The 19,077-nt window shown below is 41.1% G+C and overlaps 1 protein-coding gene across 1 annotated transcript in view; it reads left to right on the forward strand.

Annotated features, from left to right (window-relative positions):
* The window catches only part of RTTN (rotatin), a 1,186,344-nt gene that overhangs the window by 335,689 nt on the left and 831,578 nt on the right, over positions 1-19,077 (forward strand). The window contains exon 16 of the mRNA XM_053714873.1: positions 14,258-14,383. Coding sequence (XP_053570848.1) covers positions 14,258-14,383 — 126 coding nt within the window. The remainder of the gene's footprint in view (positions 1-14,257; positions 14,384-19,077) is intronic.

Genomic DNA, 19,077 nt, shown 5'->3' on the forward strand with positions numbered 1-19,077 from the left:
CATGACATTTCTACCACCTTGGAGACTTCCGTTGAGGAAAGACCTTCTGGTTCAGGGGCCCTTCCTTCACCAAATCTAGTTTCTCTGAAGCTGACTGCTTGGAGATTGAACGCTTAATTTTATCCAAGCGGGGGTTTCTGATTCGGTTATAGAGACCATGATTCAGGCGCGTAAACCTGTAACTAGAAGGAATTACCATAAGATTTGGCGTAAATATCTTTATTGGTGTGAATCCAAGGGCTACTCATGGAGTAGAGTTAGTATTCCTAGGATTTTGTTTTTTCTCCAGGAAGGTATGGAGAAAGGTTTATCGACGAGTTCCCTAAAGGGTCAAATCTCGGCTTTGTCTATCTTGTTACACAAACGTCTGGCTTATGTCCCAGATGTACAGTCTTTTTGTCAGGCCTTGGTCAGAATCAGGCCTGTGTTCAAATCAGTTACTCCTCCATGGAGTCTTAATTTAGTTCTCAATGTTCTTCAAGGGACTCCGTTTGAGCCTATGCATTCCTTAGATATTAAGTTGTTATCTTGGAAGGTTTTATTTCTGGTGGCTATTTCTTCTGCTCGGAGAGTGTCAGAACTCTCGGCATTACAGTATGAGTCTCCATGCGGATAAGGTAATTTTGCATACCAAATTAGGATTTCTTCCTAAGGTTGTTTCTGATCAGAACATTAATCAGGAGATTGTTGTGCCTTCCTTGTGTCCTAATCCTTCTTCTAAGAAGGAAAGACTTTTGCACAATTTGGATGTGGTCCGTGCTTTAAAGTTTTACCTGCAGGTGACTAAGGACTTTTGTCAGTCTTCTTCTTTGTTTGTGGTTTTCTCATGAAAACGCAAGGGACAGAAAGCTACGGCTACTTCTCTTTCTTTTTGGCTGAAGAGCATCATACGTTTTGCATATGAGACTGCTAGACAGCAGCCTCCTGAGAGGGTTACGACTCATTCCACAAGGGCTGTTGCTTCCTCATGGGCATTCAAAAATAAAGCTTCTGTTGAACAGATTTGCAAGGCTGCAACTTGGTCCTCTCTTCACCCTTTTTCAAAGTTTTACAAATTTGACACTTTTGTCTCGGCTGAGGCTGTTTTAGGGAGAAAGGTTTTTCAAGCAGTGGTGCCTTCCGTTAAGGTTCCCTGTCTTGTCCCACCATATCATCTGTGTACTCTACCTTGGGTATTGAATCCCATTAGTAATTAAGATGATCCGTGGACTCATCGTGTCTTAAAAAAGAAGAGAAAATTTATGCTTACCTGATAAATTTATTTCTTTTTTGACGCGATGAGTCCACCGCCCGCCCTGTTCTTATAGACAGGTTGTGGGTTATTGTAAACTTCAGACACCTCTGCACCTTGGCTTTTCCTTTTTCTTCCTTACTTCGGTCGAATGACTGGAGTGGGAGGGAAGGGAGGAGCTATTTAACATCTCTGCTTTGATACTCTTTGCCTCCTCCTGCTGACCAGGAGGTGAATATCCCGTTGGTAATTAAGGTGATCTGTGGACTCATCGTGTTAATAAAGAAATACATTTATCAGGTGAGCATAAATTTTCTTTTTAGTGTTTGCGATGCGGGAGGGCCTTAGTTTAGGGGTTAATAGGTAGTTTATGGGTGTTAAGTGCACTTGTAATAGCAATGTTTAATCAGAAAGCTTCAATTTATAAGTATACACAGGGTTGGCAATACTTGTCTGGTACAATAAATGTTAGAATATTGCACGCAAAAAAACTGTCTTTATTCTGTGTGCAAATAGTAGCACTATTTATGCACACGTACATGATGGCTCCTTTCACATCAAGAAGCTCCTTACTCCTCGGCCCCATTGTCACTCTAATACAGGGCTGTTTCTAGAGAATCCGGCTCCCAGGGCTAGATTCCAAAATGAGCCCTCCTTCCAAATTTTAAGTTCAACCTTCCCCACTTTGGACCTTCCATGTCTCACCATCATTTACTATTAATTTGCAACTCCTTCAAAATGTACAATTTCAATTTTCAAAAAACATGAAGAACAAGACAAAAGTAAAAACTTACAGAATATTGTAAAATTAACCATTGCAACGTATAGTGGCAGTTATAACAGGCCAATGGTACTTTGCAGTACTATATATAACAAAAGAAACATCATTTATTCACAAACTTGTTTGTCTCAATCATTAAAGGGACATGGAACCAAAACATTTTATTTTGTGAGTCAGATAGACCATAACATTTAAAGTAACTTTCCAATTTACTTCTGTTATCAAAATCACTTTATTTTCTTATCGTAACCTTTGTTGAAGGAGCAGCAATGCAGTACTGGTAGATAAGTGAGCACATCAGGTGAGCAAGTGACAAGAGGCATACATGTGCAGCCATCAATCAGCAGCCAGCTGCCAGTAATGCATTGCTGCTCCTGAGACAACATAATTATGCTTTTTAACAAAGGATACGGAGAAAAGAGCAAATTGGATAATAGAAGCAAATTCTGCATCATAAAAATGTAGTATTGACTTTACTGTCCCTTAAAAAAATAAAAGGATGAAATCAACAGAAGTTATCAAATCACAAAATTAATTGTTTAAACTAGCATAAGTGTGCTAAATAAATAGCTTTTAGCAGTGCTATATTTCAATTCAGTTAGAGTAGAGAGACAACTATAGGGCTGCAATCGGTTGCTATACATTCAACTGTAGCCCTGTCATAGGAAAGGTGTTAAAAAGGGCACTAAATTAGCATTTATACTGTGACAGTGTCTGCATTTCAGCCCCCCATAGTGAAGATAGGATCATAAAGTTTTTATATTGTCCTCAGTTGCAGTTTATTGTAGTAAGATTAGAGAGCAGACCACAACATACATATAATCCCAAGCCCCTACCTTTGTTTGACAGATATGCCTGCCTGGTTTCACATTCCCTTACGTCTGACAGCACCATGGGGGCAGCTCTTACAGAAAGCAGGGAAACTTTGTGAGACGTGGTTTTGCCTGCTGACCAAGTTGAGCTGCATCTCCTGTTACAATCTCTGCCCTTCATGATAGCAGTGGAACGGAAGCTAAACATTCCATAAATCATGACAACCAACAGCGGGACAGTTGCAGAGAGGGAGAAATGAGGGGTCAGGTCAGGTACTATGCAGAGTAATTGACAGCTAATTACTCACAGGCAAAGGAGCAGACGTCACAAGATAACAGAAAATCCTCTGCCCCGCGTGCTTTTATATTCTGTTGCTTGCTGAATGTGACCACACCACTAAAAACTTCCCTGCTCTGAAAGCCTGCGCGCTGTACAGTTAAAAGCTACAGCGTTTGCTTGAAGGCAGGGAAGGGCAGCAGAGGGGAGGGGGTGAAGGACAGGGTCGGTGTAGAGGCAAATGCTGCTGTATAATTACTTTGAGGATGCCATTAAGCAGCAAGTGTATAAAAAAATGAAAATAAAAAGTTTTTTTTCCCATGTGTAAATTTGCACCCCCCTACAAAGGCGCTAAGGCGGCTGCTTAGCTGCCTATATGCAAATGACGGCCCTGATTCTGCTGCTTGATTGACAGGCCCTACTAGAGAAGGGTGAAATGGCTCAGCAGTAAAAGGGTTTAATAATTCTCTTGTATACTCAGTTCTCCACAAGCCAAGACCAGCAAATAAAATTATTCTTACACCTTCCTAAATACTGTCTTATAAATCTTCAAAGAGACAGTCTAGTCCAAAACAAACTTTCATTATTCAGATAGGGCATTTTCCAATTTACTTCTATCACCACTTTTGCTTTGTTCTCTTGGTATTCTTTCTTGAAAGCTAAATCTAGGAGGTTCATATGCTAATTTCTAAGCCCTTGAAGGCCGCCTCTTCGCTCAAAGTATTTTGACAGTTTTTCGCCACTAGAGGGTGTTAGTTCATGGGTTTCATATAGATAACACTGTGCTCATGCACGTGAAGTTGCTAGGAGCAGGCACTGATTGGCTAAAATGCAAGTCTGTCAAAAGATTTGAAATAAGGGGCAGGTTGCAGAGGCTTAGATACAAAGTAATCACAGAGGTAAGTGTATTAATATAACACTGTTGGTTAAGCAAAACTAGGGAATGGGTAATAAAACTTTTAAAACAAGTGTGTGATGATATTCTGGAATTAAAGGGCCAGTAAACCTAACAAATAATGTTATATAATTCTGCACATAGTGCAGAATTATATAACATTAGCTAAGCGCCAGATTTCTAAAGCAAATTGTTAGATATTTAGCAAAGAAAACAGAACGCCGCTCCTGGCTCTTCTGCTAAGCGCATTGCGGGCACACAGGCTAGTCACAGCGTGCCCAATCGCGCTATTAAAATCAATGTAGCTCGCTCCCGGTTTGGTAGCGGGAGCGAGCTACATTGAGTTTAATAGCACGATCGGGCCAGCTGTGATTAGACAGCGTGCCCAGATACACTTAGAAGAAAACAGACCCGCTCAGTAGAGCCAGGAGCGGCGTTCTGTTTTCTTTGCTAAATATCTATCTAACAATTTGCTTTAGAAACCTGGTGCCAAGCTAAAGTTATATAATTCATAACATATTAACAGATAATGCTTATGTAATTCTTGTTTAAAATACTGTTTTATGAGCTTTGTTATATTTGTGTGTGTATACAGTCCACATCAACAAAATTCAGCTGTGAACCACATGTGAGAAATCCAAAACAATTTGTTTCGCCTCTTGCATATCTCTTAACGTTTACAGACAGGTTTTCAGTCAGGTATTTTTCATAAGAAACTTGTGTGATCTTGACTCCACGGTTATGTATTATTCTAGCTACTTTCAAAAATACACCCACGCTGCAGAACAGCACTGGAGGAAATCTGCTCTTCTGCCGTCTTCTTGCATTTAAAAATGTATGCTGCGCTGCTACTCATCTGCCCTCAGCCTCTCCAAACAAAATGACTTTGCAAATATCATTTCATCTATGTTGTATCTATCCACAATCCCAAGCGTCTTTTTTTCCCACTTTTAACCCTTTCCTGTCCTATTAATTTTAACTTAGTGCACCAGCAGATCCTAATTAATTTTAGGGGAAAAACACATACTTTCCATCTAAAGGGGAGGAGAGTCCACGGCTTCATTCATTACTTGTGGGAAATAAGAACCTGGCCAGCAGGAGGAGGCAAAGACACCCCAGTTAAAGGCTTAAATACCTCCCCCACTTCCCTCTTCCCCCAGTCATTCTTTGCCTTTCGTCACATGAGGTGGCAGAGAGGTGTTGGTTTATCGGAGGTCTCTTATGAGGGGTTCTACCCTTCGCTATGGGACAGGAGTTTAAGTAGCCCTTTAAGCTTCTCAACTTGAGGGCCTGGGTGAATGTTAGAGTCCGGAGATGCAGGGGGAGCTTCCCTTTGCGACACTATCCCGACTCATATTAACAGCTCCTTTAGCAATCGGCGTTGACGAGTTTCGCAGATTGCTTTCTTCTCTCAAGTCCATGTCAAGAGCGCTGCTATTACTTGTCACACTTGAAGTGCCATGTTCCTGTTCCACTGCGTAGATTCTGGTAAGATTGTTTAATTTTTATATAATGATAACACACAAGCAGGGCCACAGTGTGGCACCTTTATCTTTATAGAATTTAGGGGTAAGATTCCTTGGAGGGGATTATTGAGCAGGAGAGTCTATCTACATGATAAGTTTATTGTGTGATTGCTGCGTTATGTGCATGGACGCGGCTCTGGCTTGTGGAACTGACAGGTTCTCTTCTGGGAGTTTTCGCATGGTCTTTTTTGGCACATTTTTCTTCTCGGCAGGGGCGCTCCGGCGTAGACATCCTTGTGACCGGGTGGGGCTTCTTCACTTCCGGTCTGATCTGCGACGGAGGAGACGAGCGGTTTCTGAGTCCAATTCAGGGGAGGTGGTGAGTGCCCCGTCCATTGGTGGTTATAAAGGTGCCTGTTCTAGTTTTTTTTCTAAAAGCTATGGAGGATTCTGACACGTTAGAAGGTACTCCCTCTTTATCTAAGTCTTATACCTGTGTTTATTATGAGGTTTTGGTAGACCAGCCTGCGCAACCGTGTTCCACATGCCTTTAAAGGCTACGACTTCCAAACGTAAGAGAATGTCTAGCACTGCTGAGCCGTCCAGCTCTGAGGGGTCTCTGTCCCGCGAGGTGCGTTCCCCTTTGGCGTCCCCTATATCACATGCAGCGCCCCAGGGTCCAACTGTTACCCCTTCGGGTGAAATTGCTTGGCCGCCGGACATTGCGGACCAGCTGGAAATGGCAGTCGCTAAGGTGATCCATGCTTTGCCGCGTTCTGCTAAGCGTAGAGCTTTTCATAGCGGCCCGTCCCAGGAGTTGTATCTGTCGAACGCCCCAGGGGGGGGGGGGTACGATGAGGAAGCCCAATCAGACGCGTCGGAAGAGACCTTTTTGAGGTCGGAGTCCATGTCATCTAAACTTCCGACAGCGGAGGAACCCGGTTCCTAAGTTGGATAAGGTTTACGAGGACAGGGTGGTTCCCCAGACTTTCCTGGTTCCTGTCAAGATGGGGAACATTATTAAGAATGAGTGGGAACGATTAGGTTCTTCCTTTTCCCTCACTTCCCTCATCCCCCAGTCATTCTTTGCCTTTTGTCACAGGAGGATGACAGAGAAGTGTTGGAAGATTCAGAGTAGTTTCTTATGGAGGGTTGTACTCTTTGCTATGGGACTGGAGTTTTAAATAGTCTTGTCAGCCTCTGAGTGGGAGTATTGACGAATGCTAGGGTCTGGAGATGCAGGGAGAGTCTTTCAGTGAAAACATCCAGACCTGTATTAACAGCTCCTAAGCAATCAGTGTTGACGAGTTTCACTGCCTGCTTCTATCACTCAAGTCCATGTCAGGTGCGATGCAACAAGACTGTGAAACTTGAGAGGTTGTTTGTCTGTTCCAAGGTGATGATTCTGGTAAGATCATTTCACTTTATATCATATGATAACGTAAGAAGACATGGTCACAGTGTGACTCCTTTATCTGTATGGAATCAATGGCTAATATCTCCAGAAGGGGATTATTGAAAAGGTGGGATTTATACATGATTTGCTTTATTATGTTTTATGCTGCGACATGTGTGAGATGAGGCTCTGGCAGATGTGAGAACATTCAGGTTTTTACTTTCATTTTGGATAAACTGCACAGCCTGTCAGTTTGGCGTGCTTTTCTTCTTGCAGCAGGGGCGGTCCTGCATGGCACTCCATGTGACCGGGTGTGGCTTCATTAACTTCCTCTTTCCTGACCCCCAATTGGGGATGTAAAGGTGCCATTTACTTTTTCTATAGTCCTCTTTACCCAGATCTAATAACTGTTTTTATTGTGAGGAGTCTACGGTATACCCGCCTGCTCAACTATGTTCCACATGCTTTGATAAAGTAGTTATATCTAAAAAGACTAAGATGTTTAGTACAACTGAGCCGTCCAGTTCTGAGAGGTATCGGTCCCGCGAGGTGCGTTCCCTGCAATCATCTCCGATTACACATGCAGCTCCCCATTGCACGACTAATCCTCCTTCGGTAGGAGGCCTCTTACCACCAGATTTTTCTGTACAGTGTCTGCGGCAGTGTCTGCGGCCTTTAGTGCTTTACCTCGCCCTGCTAAGCGCAAGCAAAAGGTTAAATACTGCTATCCTTCCCAGGGGTCATCTACCAACTTGCTGGATTTATCTGATACTAGATTATCCGCTGATGAAGACGACTCTGATACTTCAGAATTGGCTACATCTAAGCCTCCGACTGCGGAGGAATCAGACTTTAGATTTAAAAGAAGTGTTGGCAACGTTAGAGGTTCTGGAACCTAAGTTACCTGAGGAACCTTCTATTCCTAAGCTTGATAAGGTCTATGAGGACAGGATGGTGCCACAAACCTTCCCGGTTCCCGTTAAGATGGCAAATATTATTAAGAATAAATGGGAAAGACTTGGATAATCTTTTTCCCCATCTTCTTCCTTTAAGAAATTGTTCCCATTTCCGGAGCTGCATGTGTAGCATTAGACGGAGCCCATGGACAAGAAGCTAGAAACTCTGTTGAAAAAGATGTTTCAGCACACATTGTTTTTATTTCAGCCTGAAGAGGCGGTGGCTGGAGCTGTTACCTATTGGTGTGTCTCTCTTTCGGAGATGATCGAGGTGGAAACTCCGCTCAATGAGATCCAGGAAAGAATTAAGGCTTGAGGGTAGCTAATTTGTTTATTTGTGATGCAAACATGCAGATTATTTGCTTGAATACCAAGACATCAGGCTTTTCTGTTCTGGCCCATATGGCTCTGTGGCTGAACTCTTGGTCTGCTGACATTACTTAGGAATCTAGATTGCTTTCCCTTCCATTTAAGGGGAAGGTTCTTTTCAGTCCAGTACTGGATTCTATCATATACACGGTCACTGGAGGCAAGGGTGCCTTTTTACTGCAAGATAAGAAGAACAAACCTAAAGGACAGGGTACTAATTTTCGTCTCTTTCGTTCAGATAAATAACAATGCCAGCAGCCCTCCGTAAAGCAGGATCAGTCCTAGGGAACTTGTAAACAATCTCAATCTTGGAATAAATCCAAGCAGAACAAGAAGCCTGCTGAGACAAAATTGACATAACTGGACGGCCCCCGACCCGTTGCTGGATTGTGTTGGGGGCAGACTATCTCTCTTTATGGAGGCTTGGCTAGGAGACGTGCAAGACCCTTGGGTTCTGGAGGTTATTGCTCAGGGGTTACAGGATGGGTTTCAAATCTCATCCACCCAGGGGCAGATTCCTCTTATCAAACCTGTCTTCAAGACCGGAAAATCAAGATGCTTTTGTAGGGTGCGTGAGGGATCTCTCCTCCCTAGGAGTGATTGTGCCAGTATCTCTAGCAGAGAGAGGTCTGGGATACTTCTCAAAACTTTTTGTGGTCTCATAGGAGGGTACATTTCGTCTGATTCTAGACCTAAAGTGCTTAAACAAGTTTCTGTCTGTGCCATCGTTCAAGATGGAGACGATAAGGTCGATTCTGCCCTTAGATCAAGAGGGACAGTTCATGACTACGATAGACTTAAAGGATGCTTACCTTCATGTACCAATACACAAGGATCACTTCAAGTTCTTAAGATTCCCTTTTCTGGACTAGCACTTCCAGTTTGTGGATCTTCCATTTGGTCTGGCTACTGCCCCAAGAGTCTTTACGAAGGTTCTAGGGGCTCTACTCGCGGTGGCGAGATCCAGAGGTATTGCAGTAGCACCATACTTGGACGACATTCTGGTCCAGGCTCTGTCCTGCCGGCTGGCAGAAGTCCATTCAAGAGCTCTGCTACATCTTCTTCAATCTAATGGATGGAAGATAAACTTAGGAAAAGTTCTCTGGTCCCCAGTACCAGAGTGGAATTCCTGGGCACGATAATAGATTCCATATACATGAAGATATTCCTTACAGACCAGAGACGTTGCAAAATTATTTCCAATTGTCTTGCCCTCCAGACCTCCTTAAGACCATCTTTAACCAGGTATAAGGAGGTAATTGGCCTCATGGTGTCCAGCATAGATGTCTTTCCATTCGCCAGGTTCCATCTCAGACCTCTTCAGTTGTGCATGCTGAGGCAATGGAACGATGATCACTCGGATCTATCTTTTCTCTCGACAATTGGTCGAGAGAATCACTATCTTGGTGGCTCTGTCCTGATCGCCTGTCCCAGGGGACATCCTTCTTGAGACCATCCTGGGAGATTGTGACTACGGACGCAAGTCTATCAGGATGGGGAGCTGTTTGAGGTGCCAGAAATGCACAGGGTCGGTGGACTTGAGAGGAATCTCTTCCCGAACAACATTTTGGAACTTCGAGCTATCTTTAACGCTCTAAAAGCTTGGCCTCTTCTGGGTTTGTCCCAGTTTATCAGATTCCAATCAGACAACATTACTTCAGTGGCTTACATCAACCGTCAGGGGGGAATGAGAAGCTCCCTAGCCATGAGGGAAGTATTTCGGGTTCTGGAATGGGCAGAGGCCCGCAGCTTCTCGCTATCAGTGATCAACATTCCGGGTGTAGACAACTGGGAAGCGGACTTTCTCAGCAGACCATCGTTTTATCCAGGGGAATGATCTCTCCATCCCAAGGTGTTTGTGGAGATTTGCAACAGATGGGGGATGCCGGAGATAGATCTCATGGAGTCCAGACTCAATGCCAAGCTACCCAGATACGGGTCGCGGTCCAGGGATCCTCAGGCAGAACTGATAGATGCCTTAGCAGTGCCCTGGGGGTTCAACCTAGTTTAAATTTTTTCACTGTTACCACTTCTACCTCGGGTAGTGGCCCGCATCAAGCAGGAACAAGCTTAGACTATTCTAATTGCTCCATCGTGGCCTCAAAGGATGTGGTTTGCGGACTTGGTTGGGATGTTGTCATCTCCTTGGAGGTTACCTTGTCGTAGGAATCTGCTGGAACAGGGTCCCTTTGTTCATCAAAATCTGGATTCTCTGAGACTACCTGCGTGGAGATCGAATGCCTAGTCCTAGCCAAGAGAGGTTTTTTTGAGAGAGTGATTGTTACTCTCATTCAAGCTAGAAAGCCAGTCACCCGTCGCATCTATCATAAGGTGTGGAGGACCTACTTATTCTGGTGTGAAGAACGTGGATTCCCCTGACATAAGCTCAAGGTATCCAGGATTCTTTCCTTTCTCCAGGACGGCTTGGAGAAGGGACTTGCTGCTAGTTCCTTAAAGGGAGAGATTTCAGCGTAAAATGTGTTATTACACAAGAGGCTCGCTCACCTTCCTGATATTCAGTCTTTTGTTCAGGCTCTGTCCAGAATCAGGCCTGTGTTTAGACATTCCGCTCCTCCTTGGAATTTAAATTTGGTTCTTAAGGTTTTGCAGATGGCTCCGTTTGAGCCCATGCATTCGGTTGACATTAAGTTACTGTCTTGGAAGGTTCTTTTTCCACTGACTATTGCTTCGGCACGCAGAGTCTCTGAGATGGCGGCCTTGCAAGGCTGTCCTTCGCACTGGGTTGGGTTTCCTCCCTAAGGTGGTGTCTGATCACAACATCAATCAGGAGATCGTGGTTCCTTCATTGTGTCCTAATCCTTATTTGAAGGAACAATTACTTCATAATTTGGATGTGGTTCGAGCTTTGAAATTCTATCTTCAGGCTACAAAGGATTTTAGACAGACGTCCGCCTTGTTTGTTGTCTATTCTTGGAAGCGCAGAGGGCAGAAGGCTTCTGCCACTTCCCTATCTTTTTGGTTGAGGAGCATTATCCCCTTAGCGTATGAAACAGTGGGGCATAAACCTCCTCAGAGGGTTACGGCTCATTCAACTAGAGCTGTCACTTCTTGGGCCTTCAAAAATGAGGCCTCTATGGAGCAGATTTGTAGGGCGACTACCTGGTCCTCCTTATATACATTTTCAAAGTTTTACAAATTTGACGTGTTTGCTTCGGCTGAAGCAGCTTTTGGGAGAAAGGTTTTGCAGGCTGTGGTGCCCTCAGAATAGGGTCCGTCTCTCTTTTTACCCTCCCGTGTTCATTCAGTGTCCTCTAGAGCTTGGGTATATGTTTCCCACAAGTAAGGAATGAAGCCTTGGACTCTCCTCATATTAAGATGGAAAACATAAATTATGCTTACCTGATAATTTCCTTTACATCTGTATGAGGAGAGTCCACGGCCCCCGTGCGTTTTTCTCCGTTGGACGGACCAACATTTTTGTTTCTTCTGGCACATTTATACCTTGATATTTCTCCTACTGTTCCTTGTTCCCTCGGCAGAATGACTGGGGGATGAGGGGAGTGGGGGAGGTATTTAAGGACATTTTCAGGTAAGCATAATTTATGTTTTCTATTATATTGATATTCTGAATATTCATAAATACATTAATATAGAACACATTTGCTTCAGTGCGATCATATTGCAATCGCACTGTAGCAAAAGTGTTCTATATTAGTATGTAAATAAATATAGATAGATATTGATATAGGTATATATTTATATAGAACATGTTTGCTACAGTGGGATTGCAATGTTATAATTCAAACAGCAATCACACCATTATGATATATGAATATTAGGAACTAGCAATCGCGTTCTCAATATAATAGAAACATAAATATTGGGAGTCGCCATAGATGTTGCATATTTAGAATTTAGCAAAGCATTTGACACCGTCCCACACAACAAACTTATTTACAAAATGTATTGCCTTGGAATAGATGCTAAGTGGGTAGAATGCTGGCTTAAAGGAAGACAACATATGGTTTCAATTATTGGAGTACATTTAAATGAGGCATCGGTTACTAGCGGTGTTCCCCAAGGGGCAGTTCTTGGGCCTGTTTTGTTTAACATGTTCTGTTTAAGTGATATTGGAAGTGGGTTTAAGGGGAAGGTTTGCATGTTTGCTGATGAAATTTGTAACAGGGTAGATGTTCCAGGAGGGGCTGAGAAACATCACCACCCTTTGAGATGTATGGTAAAATGCATCTTGGCGATGCTACCTTTAAACAGTAATGTCGGTCCTTTTGAATATTTTGTGGGATTTCTCAACAGTATGACAGATCCCGTTTGAATATCTCACCGCCTCATGGCACTTTCGATAACCAAGGCCTTACTGGGGACAACTCTGTCATCAGCTCTACCCCTCAGGTCCGTTGCCTTGAGGTCACACTTGACTTTTTTTTGCTCCCCTCATTAAAGGGACATTAAACCCAAAATGTTTCTTTCATGATTCAGATGGAGAATACCATTTTAAACAACTTTCTAATTTGCTTCATTCTCTTGCTATTCTTTCCTGAAAAAGCATATCTAGATAGGCTCAGTAGCTTCTGATTGGTGGCTGCACATAGATGCCTAATGTGATTGGCTCACCCATGTGCATTGCTATTTCTTTAACAAACGATATCTATATATTGAAGCAAATTAGATAATAGAAGTAAATTGGAATATTGTTTAAAATTGTATTTTCTATCTGAATCATGAAAGAACATGTTTGGGTTTAATGTCCCTTTAAGTGCTTAGCATCTGCTGCTTCCACCTTTAAAAAAATATTAACTTCTAAAATGTGTCGCTTCCTCACTTAAAGGGACAGTAAAGTCAAAATCAAATTTGCTTCATTCTTCTAGTATCTTTTATTAAAGAGCAAAAAAGTAGGGTCATAAGAGCTCAGGAGTTTGCATGTGTCTTTAGTACTCTATGGCAGCAGTGTTTTGCAACATTGTATAACAAAGCTGCAAATAATATTGCAAAACACTGCTGCCATAGAGTACTAAAGACGTGCACACTTATGAGCCGACCTAGTTTTATCTTCAATAAAAGATACCAAGAGAATGAATAAAATTTGATAACAGATGTAAATTGGAAAGTTGTTTAAAATTGTACGCTCTATATAAATCATGAAAGTTTAATTTTGACTTTACTGTCCATTTAAAAGGACATTAAACACCAAATAAATGCTAGATAGAATGATGCATTCAATGAAAAGAGTAGACTTAGAATAACATGTTGGTAGCTTCTATAAAACAATGGGAGCTGCCATTTTGTAACTTAGGTTACCTTCTCTGCTGTGGCCAATTAGGGACAGTTATAAATAGGTCACTAGAGTGTGCAGCTTTGTGGACTATAACAGTGTTCTGCACTTCCATTTCTAACAGGAACTGAAAAGCTCACAATTTCAGAATTGAATTACAGGAAATAGGGACAAAATAAATAAGATAATATTGCAGTTTTTTTTATATATGTAATTTTTCATTTTATATTACTCATTTTACTCAAAGTGTTTAATATCATTTTAAGACACAACTAAGATTCTCTGGTCTCCCAAGCTACCTCTTGCCCCACTGCAATCCATCATGAATGTCTTTGCCAGGCTCGTTTTCCTTAAGCATCACTCCACATCTGCTTCACCTCTTTGCCAAAACCTCCACTGGCTTCCTTTAGCTTCAAGAACAAAATTCAAAATTTGCACCATAACATACAAAGCCCTCACTAACACTGCACCCTTCTATATGTCTGCCCTTGTCTGCAAATACTCTTCAACTCACTCCCCACTCTGCCCAAGACCTTCTTCTCTCCTCATCTCTTACTACTTCCTAACACTCTTGTCTGCAAGACTTTTCTAGAACTGCACCTATCATATGGAACACCTCTCACAAACTTTGTGTTCCTTAAAAACATATATGTTCAAGGATGCATACGCCTTACATTAAGAGGTCTCTACTACTTATGTTTCCCCCTCCCTCAACTTCCTTTAGACTATATGCTCAGAAGTACATTATTAATAAATAATAATAATTTAGCCAATAGTGAATCAAAAGAAAAATAATTGTTGCATGATTTTCATTTCATTCCAGGATTCTTTAGGAGTTCATAATGTTACTAAGCCTGTGTCCTCCGTTTGCCATGGTGTGAATTTTCTTCTCCAATCAAAAGTTCTCTATGAAATTTCTGCATTTGGCCTGCAAGACTCAACCAAGGAGGTACTTTTTGTGTATATATTTAGACACAGACACACATACACACACACATACACACACACACACACACACACACACACACATATATATGTAGCGGTGGAAAATATCACTTTAGTTTACTAGTCTGGGTAAAAGCTTCTAGCCCAGTCGAGGGAAAATGTTACTGATCCACTCAATTCAAGAACATATTCTCAGTGCTCCAACGCCAATGCAACTGTGTTACACCTTCACGGTGACGCTGTACCTTCAGGACAATGCTCCATCTTTATAACAGATTGCTTACACGCCAATCTTTGAATGTGAGTGAATGTTAATTTGCACTCTCACAAACAAATACAACAGCAACCAGGGTGCAGGTAATGGAATAATGCAAGAAATAGACTGACTGCACTTACTGGATTTAGCAAACACAAAAACTGTTGTTTATTTCATAGGTGATGTTTCGGGGTACAAAATCCCCTTCCTTGGTCTGAAACTTCACTTATGAAATTAACAACTGTTATTTTGTTTGCTTAATCCTGTGAGTGCAGCCAGTCTCTATCATTTATATCTCTCTATATATACACAGATATGATTGATTTGTGCACAATAATGCACATTAAAAATTCCAGTGATCGCATGCCTCTTTGGAAATAAACATATGTATATAGTTTGACTCTTTTATATGTTGACCTCTTAAGGAATCTCATATGAAACTTTACCCACAAGATGAACTCTCACTCTCTCTCTCTCTCTCTCTCTCTCTCTCTCTCTCTCTCATGGTCTGAAGTCTCTCTCTCTCTCTCTCTCTCTCTCTCATGGTCTGAAGTCTCTCTCTCTCTCTCTCTCTCTCTCATGGTCTCTCTCTCTCTCTCATGGTCTGAAGTCTCTCTATTTCTCTCCCTTTCTCTCTCTCTTTCTCTTGATTAAAAATATATCTTACAGCGCTCAAAATATCTCAATATTGCCTTTTTGATAATGGGGTACCTAGCTACCCCTGAAAATAGAATATGTAGTGATAGAATATCAAAAAAGCGCCTAACTAGAGGCTATGAGAAGTGGGTTAGATCTTAAGAGTGTTATCTCCTATCAAGTGTATGTGTAAACCAATATTATTTAAAGTATGGGAAATCTATGAATTTGAGTTAACAATTTGACAAGTTTAATATCTACATATAATTGATTTTACATGCAATTAAAAACATGGATCCATGTACATATTACAAATATTGTACAAAATAAAACAATGAATGACAGTAAGTAACAATTGTTTGATGTTGACAATTGATTAAAAATATGGTAACAATGAATAGAATATATTTGATATTAAAACAATGGTTGTTTAAAATAAGTATATAATAATCTTTGAATAATATGTTGATGATTAGAAGATGTTCATTTTCTTAAAAAATCCTTAAAACATGGTGCAGGTGTATGGTACTAGTTAGATAATCGATTGATTTATCTTTTATCCTTTAAATAATATGTCCTCCTTTGATAAGAAAAAAGTTTTAAATGATATGTCCTCCTCAGTGAAATTTTTTTTTTTTGTGGATAGATTACGTGAAAAAATACGTGAAATAAAAATATGTGGATTGAAAATAAAAAATAAAAATTAAAAATTCAAAATTAAAATGTTTTGTAATCCAAAGTTAGTGATAGTGAAAAATCAATTAAGAGAAAGTGTGTAAGGTTCAAATCCTTTATCCAATAGTTATTTAGTGTTTCAAGTGTGGATGTGGTGTTGCTGGTGATGGTTTCAAATCCTCCTTTCCTTTCTGACAAATACTTTTGTAGTGTTATTTGTAGTAAGAGACTTTATCTTCATAAAACCTAAAAACAATAAAACAACATAGTGCAATATTGCTATATAAATGAAATAAACAATGAAATAATGCTCACCAAATACTGTCAACGCGTTTCGGCCTCTCAATTAGGCCTTTTTCAAGACTATCTATCTATATATATATATATATATATATATATATATATATATATATATATATAGTCTTGAAAAAGGCTCTCTCTCTTTCTCTCTCTCTCTCTCTCTCTCTCTCTCTTTCTTTCTCTCTCTCTCTCTCTTTCTCTCTCTCTCTCTCTCTCTCTCTCTCTCTCTCTCTCTCTCTCTCTCTTTGTCTCTCTCTCTCTCTCTCTCTCTCTCTCTCTCTCTCTCTCTCTTTCTTTCAAGTAGCAAAGTTAGCACATTTGAAAAATGTGCACTCCTATTGCAGCATTGACAAACACATATTTTGGGCTATTCGCTTAAAATATTATCTGTAGGGATATCCTAGAAAGCACAATGTGTTATTCCAATAGGGCTGTAGGAATATCATTAGTGCTTAGACTGTTACTTCTGAGAGGGTAAATAGGGGCAGAGAGAGATTGGAGAGTAAAAGTGGAGAAGATGATAGCTTTATGAGAGAGGGGATAGAGTATAAAGAGAAAATATGGACTGACAGATAAGGGAGATGGTAAAAAGAGGGATTAAATAGAGAGGAGAGAGGTGGGATAGTTAAAGGGACAGTTTACTTAGAATGTTTCTCCCCTTTAATTTGTTCACAATGATCAACTTTACCTACTAATGTGTGTTAAATTGGTTACAAGTATTTTTTTTACCCTTATATTTTTATTTGAAATAGTTAATTTAGCCTTTGGTATCCCCACCTATTCTGAAAGTTTATGGCCTTAGGTCCATGCTATAGATAAGCTGTGTAAACACAGCAAGCAGAAGAAATTACACTCCCAGTGGGGTATAGAAGAGATAAGGTAATGTTAATTTCTCTTGTAAAGGTGTATCCAGTCCACGGGTTCATCCATTACTTGTGGGATATTCTACTTCCCAACAGGAAGCTGCAAGAGGTGTCTATATAGCTCCTCCCCTAACTGCCACCCCCAGTCATTCTCTTGTAGCTCTCGACAAGAAAGGAAGTATCAAGAGAGATGTGGTGACTTAGTGTAGTTTTTACCTTCATTCAAAAGTTTGTTATTTTTAAACGGTACCGGCGTTGTACTGTTTTACTCTCAGGCAGAAATTGGAAGAAGAATTCTGCCTGAAGGTTTGATGATCTTAGCGGTTTGTAACTAAGGTCCATTGCTGTTCTCACACATAACTGAAGAGTATGGAAAGAAAACTTCAGTTGGGGGGACGGTCTGCAGATTACCTGCTTTGAGGTATGTTCAGTATATTTTTTTCTAGAGAGATGATAAGGTCTAGAAAATGCTGACAGTGCCTGATATATTTAAGGTAAGCCTGATACAGTGATTTAACAACGACTGGGATCATGCTTGCAAAAAAGTGTAATATTCATGTTAATACTCATATTACTTAGTGTAAAAACGTTTGCATGGTTTATTGAAAAAACGTTTTTTTCTCTGAGGGTGATAAATCTTTATTTGGGGCCTAGTTTTCCACATGGCTAGCTAGATTAATCCTAGAAGTACTTTTTTAAGGCCCTCTGACTTTGAGTGCATGGTGGGAGGGTCTATTTTCAAGCACTTTATGCGCAGTTGATATTCAGACTGAGACAGCCAGCTTCCCTAAAGCAGTCCTCTGGCAGCTAGGACCGCTATAGAGGGTTTTTATCCTGCAAAAATCATGTTTAAGGGCAGGTAGGAGCCACAGCAGAGCTGTGGCAGTGTGTTTGACTGTTTTTTAACGGTTTTACCGTTTTTCTAATCCGGTTTGGGGCATAAGGGGTTAATCATCCATTTGCAAGTGGGTGCAATGCTGCTTTAGTCTCTTATACACACTGTAAAAATGTTGTAGAGTTTACTACTTTTTAACACTGTTTTGCAGTTTATGTGGTAGTTTTTTTCTCTTAAAGGCACAGTACCGTTTTTGTTTAATTGCTTTTTCACATTTATTAAAGTGTTTTCCAAGCTTGCTGGTCTCATTACTAGTCTGTTAAACATGTCTGACATAGAGGAAACGCCTTGTTCATTATGTTTAGAAGCCATTGTGAAACCCCCTCTTAGAATGTGTACCAAATGCACTGACCTTTCTCAACATCCCCTTCAAAGGGCAGACCCTATTCGGGCCTGGACTGAAGGAGATCATTTCTGATATTGCTTGAGAAAAAGGCCACGCCCTTCCCCAGGATAGGTCCAACAAATTAAGGACCAAACAGACTAATTTTCGTTCCTTTCGAAACTTCAAGAGTGGCACAGCTTCAACTTCCTCTACTGCAAAACAAGAAGGAAATTCTGCCCAGTCCAAGCCAGTCTGGAGACCTAACCAGGCTTGGAGCAAGGGAAAGCAGGCCAAAAAACCTGCTGCTGCCTCTAAAACAGCATGAAGGAGTAGCCCCTGATCCGGGACCGGATCTAGTTGGGGGCAGACTTTCTCTCTACGCCCAGGCTTTGGGCAAGAGACGTCCAGGATCCCTGGGCTCTGGAGATTGTTTCCCAAGGATATCTTCTGGATTTCAAAGCCTCATCTCCAAAAGGGAGATTTCATCTCTCACAATTATCTGTAAACCAGATAAAGAGAGAGGCATTCTTACGTTGTGTTCAAGACCTTCTGGTCATGGGAGTGATCCACCCAGTTCCAAGGGAGTAACAGGGGCAAGGATTCTATTCAAATCTGTTTATAGTTCCCAAGAAAGAGGGAACTTTCATACCAATCTTAGATCTCAAGATCCTAAACAAATTTCTCAGGGTCCCATCCTTCAAGATGGAGACTATTCGAACCATCCTACCTATGATCCAGGAGGGTCAAT

This window comes from Bombina bombina, chromosome 5, assembly GCF_027579735.1.
Source record: "Bombina bombina isolate aBomBom1 chromosome 5, aBomBom1.pri, whole genome shotgun sequence".
NCBI lineage: Eukaryota > Metazoa > Chordata > Amphibia > Anura > Bombinatoridae > Bombina > Bombina bombina.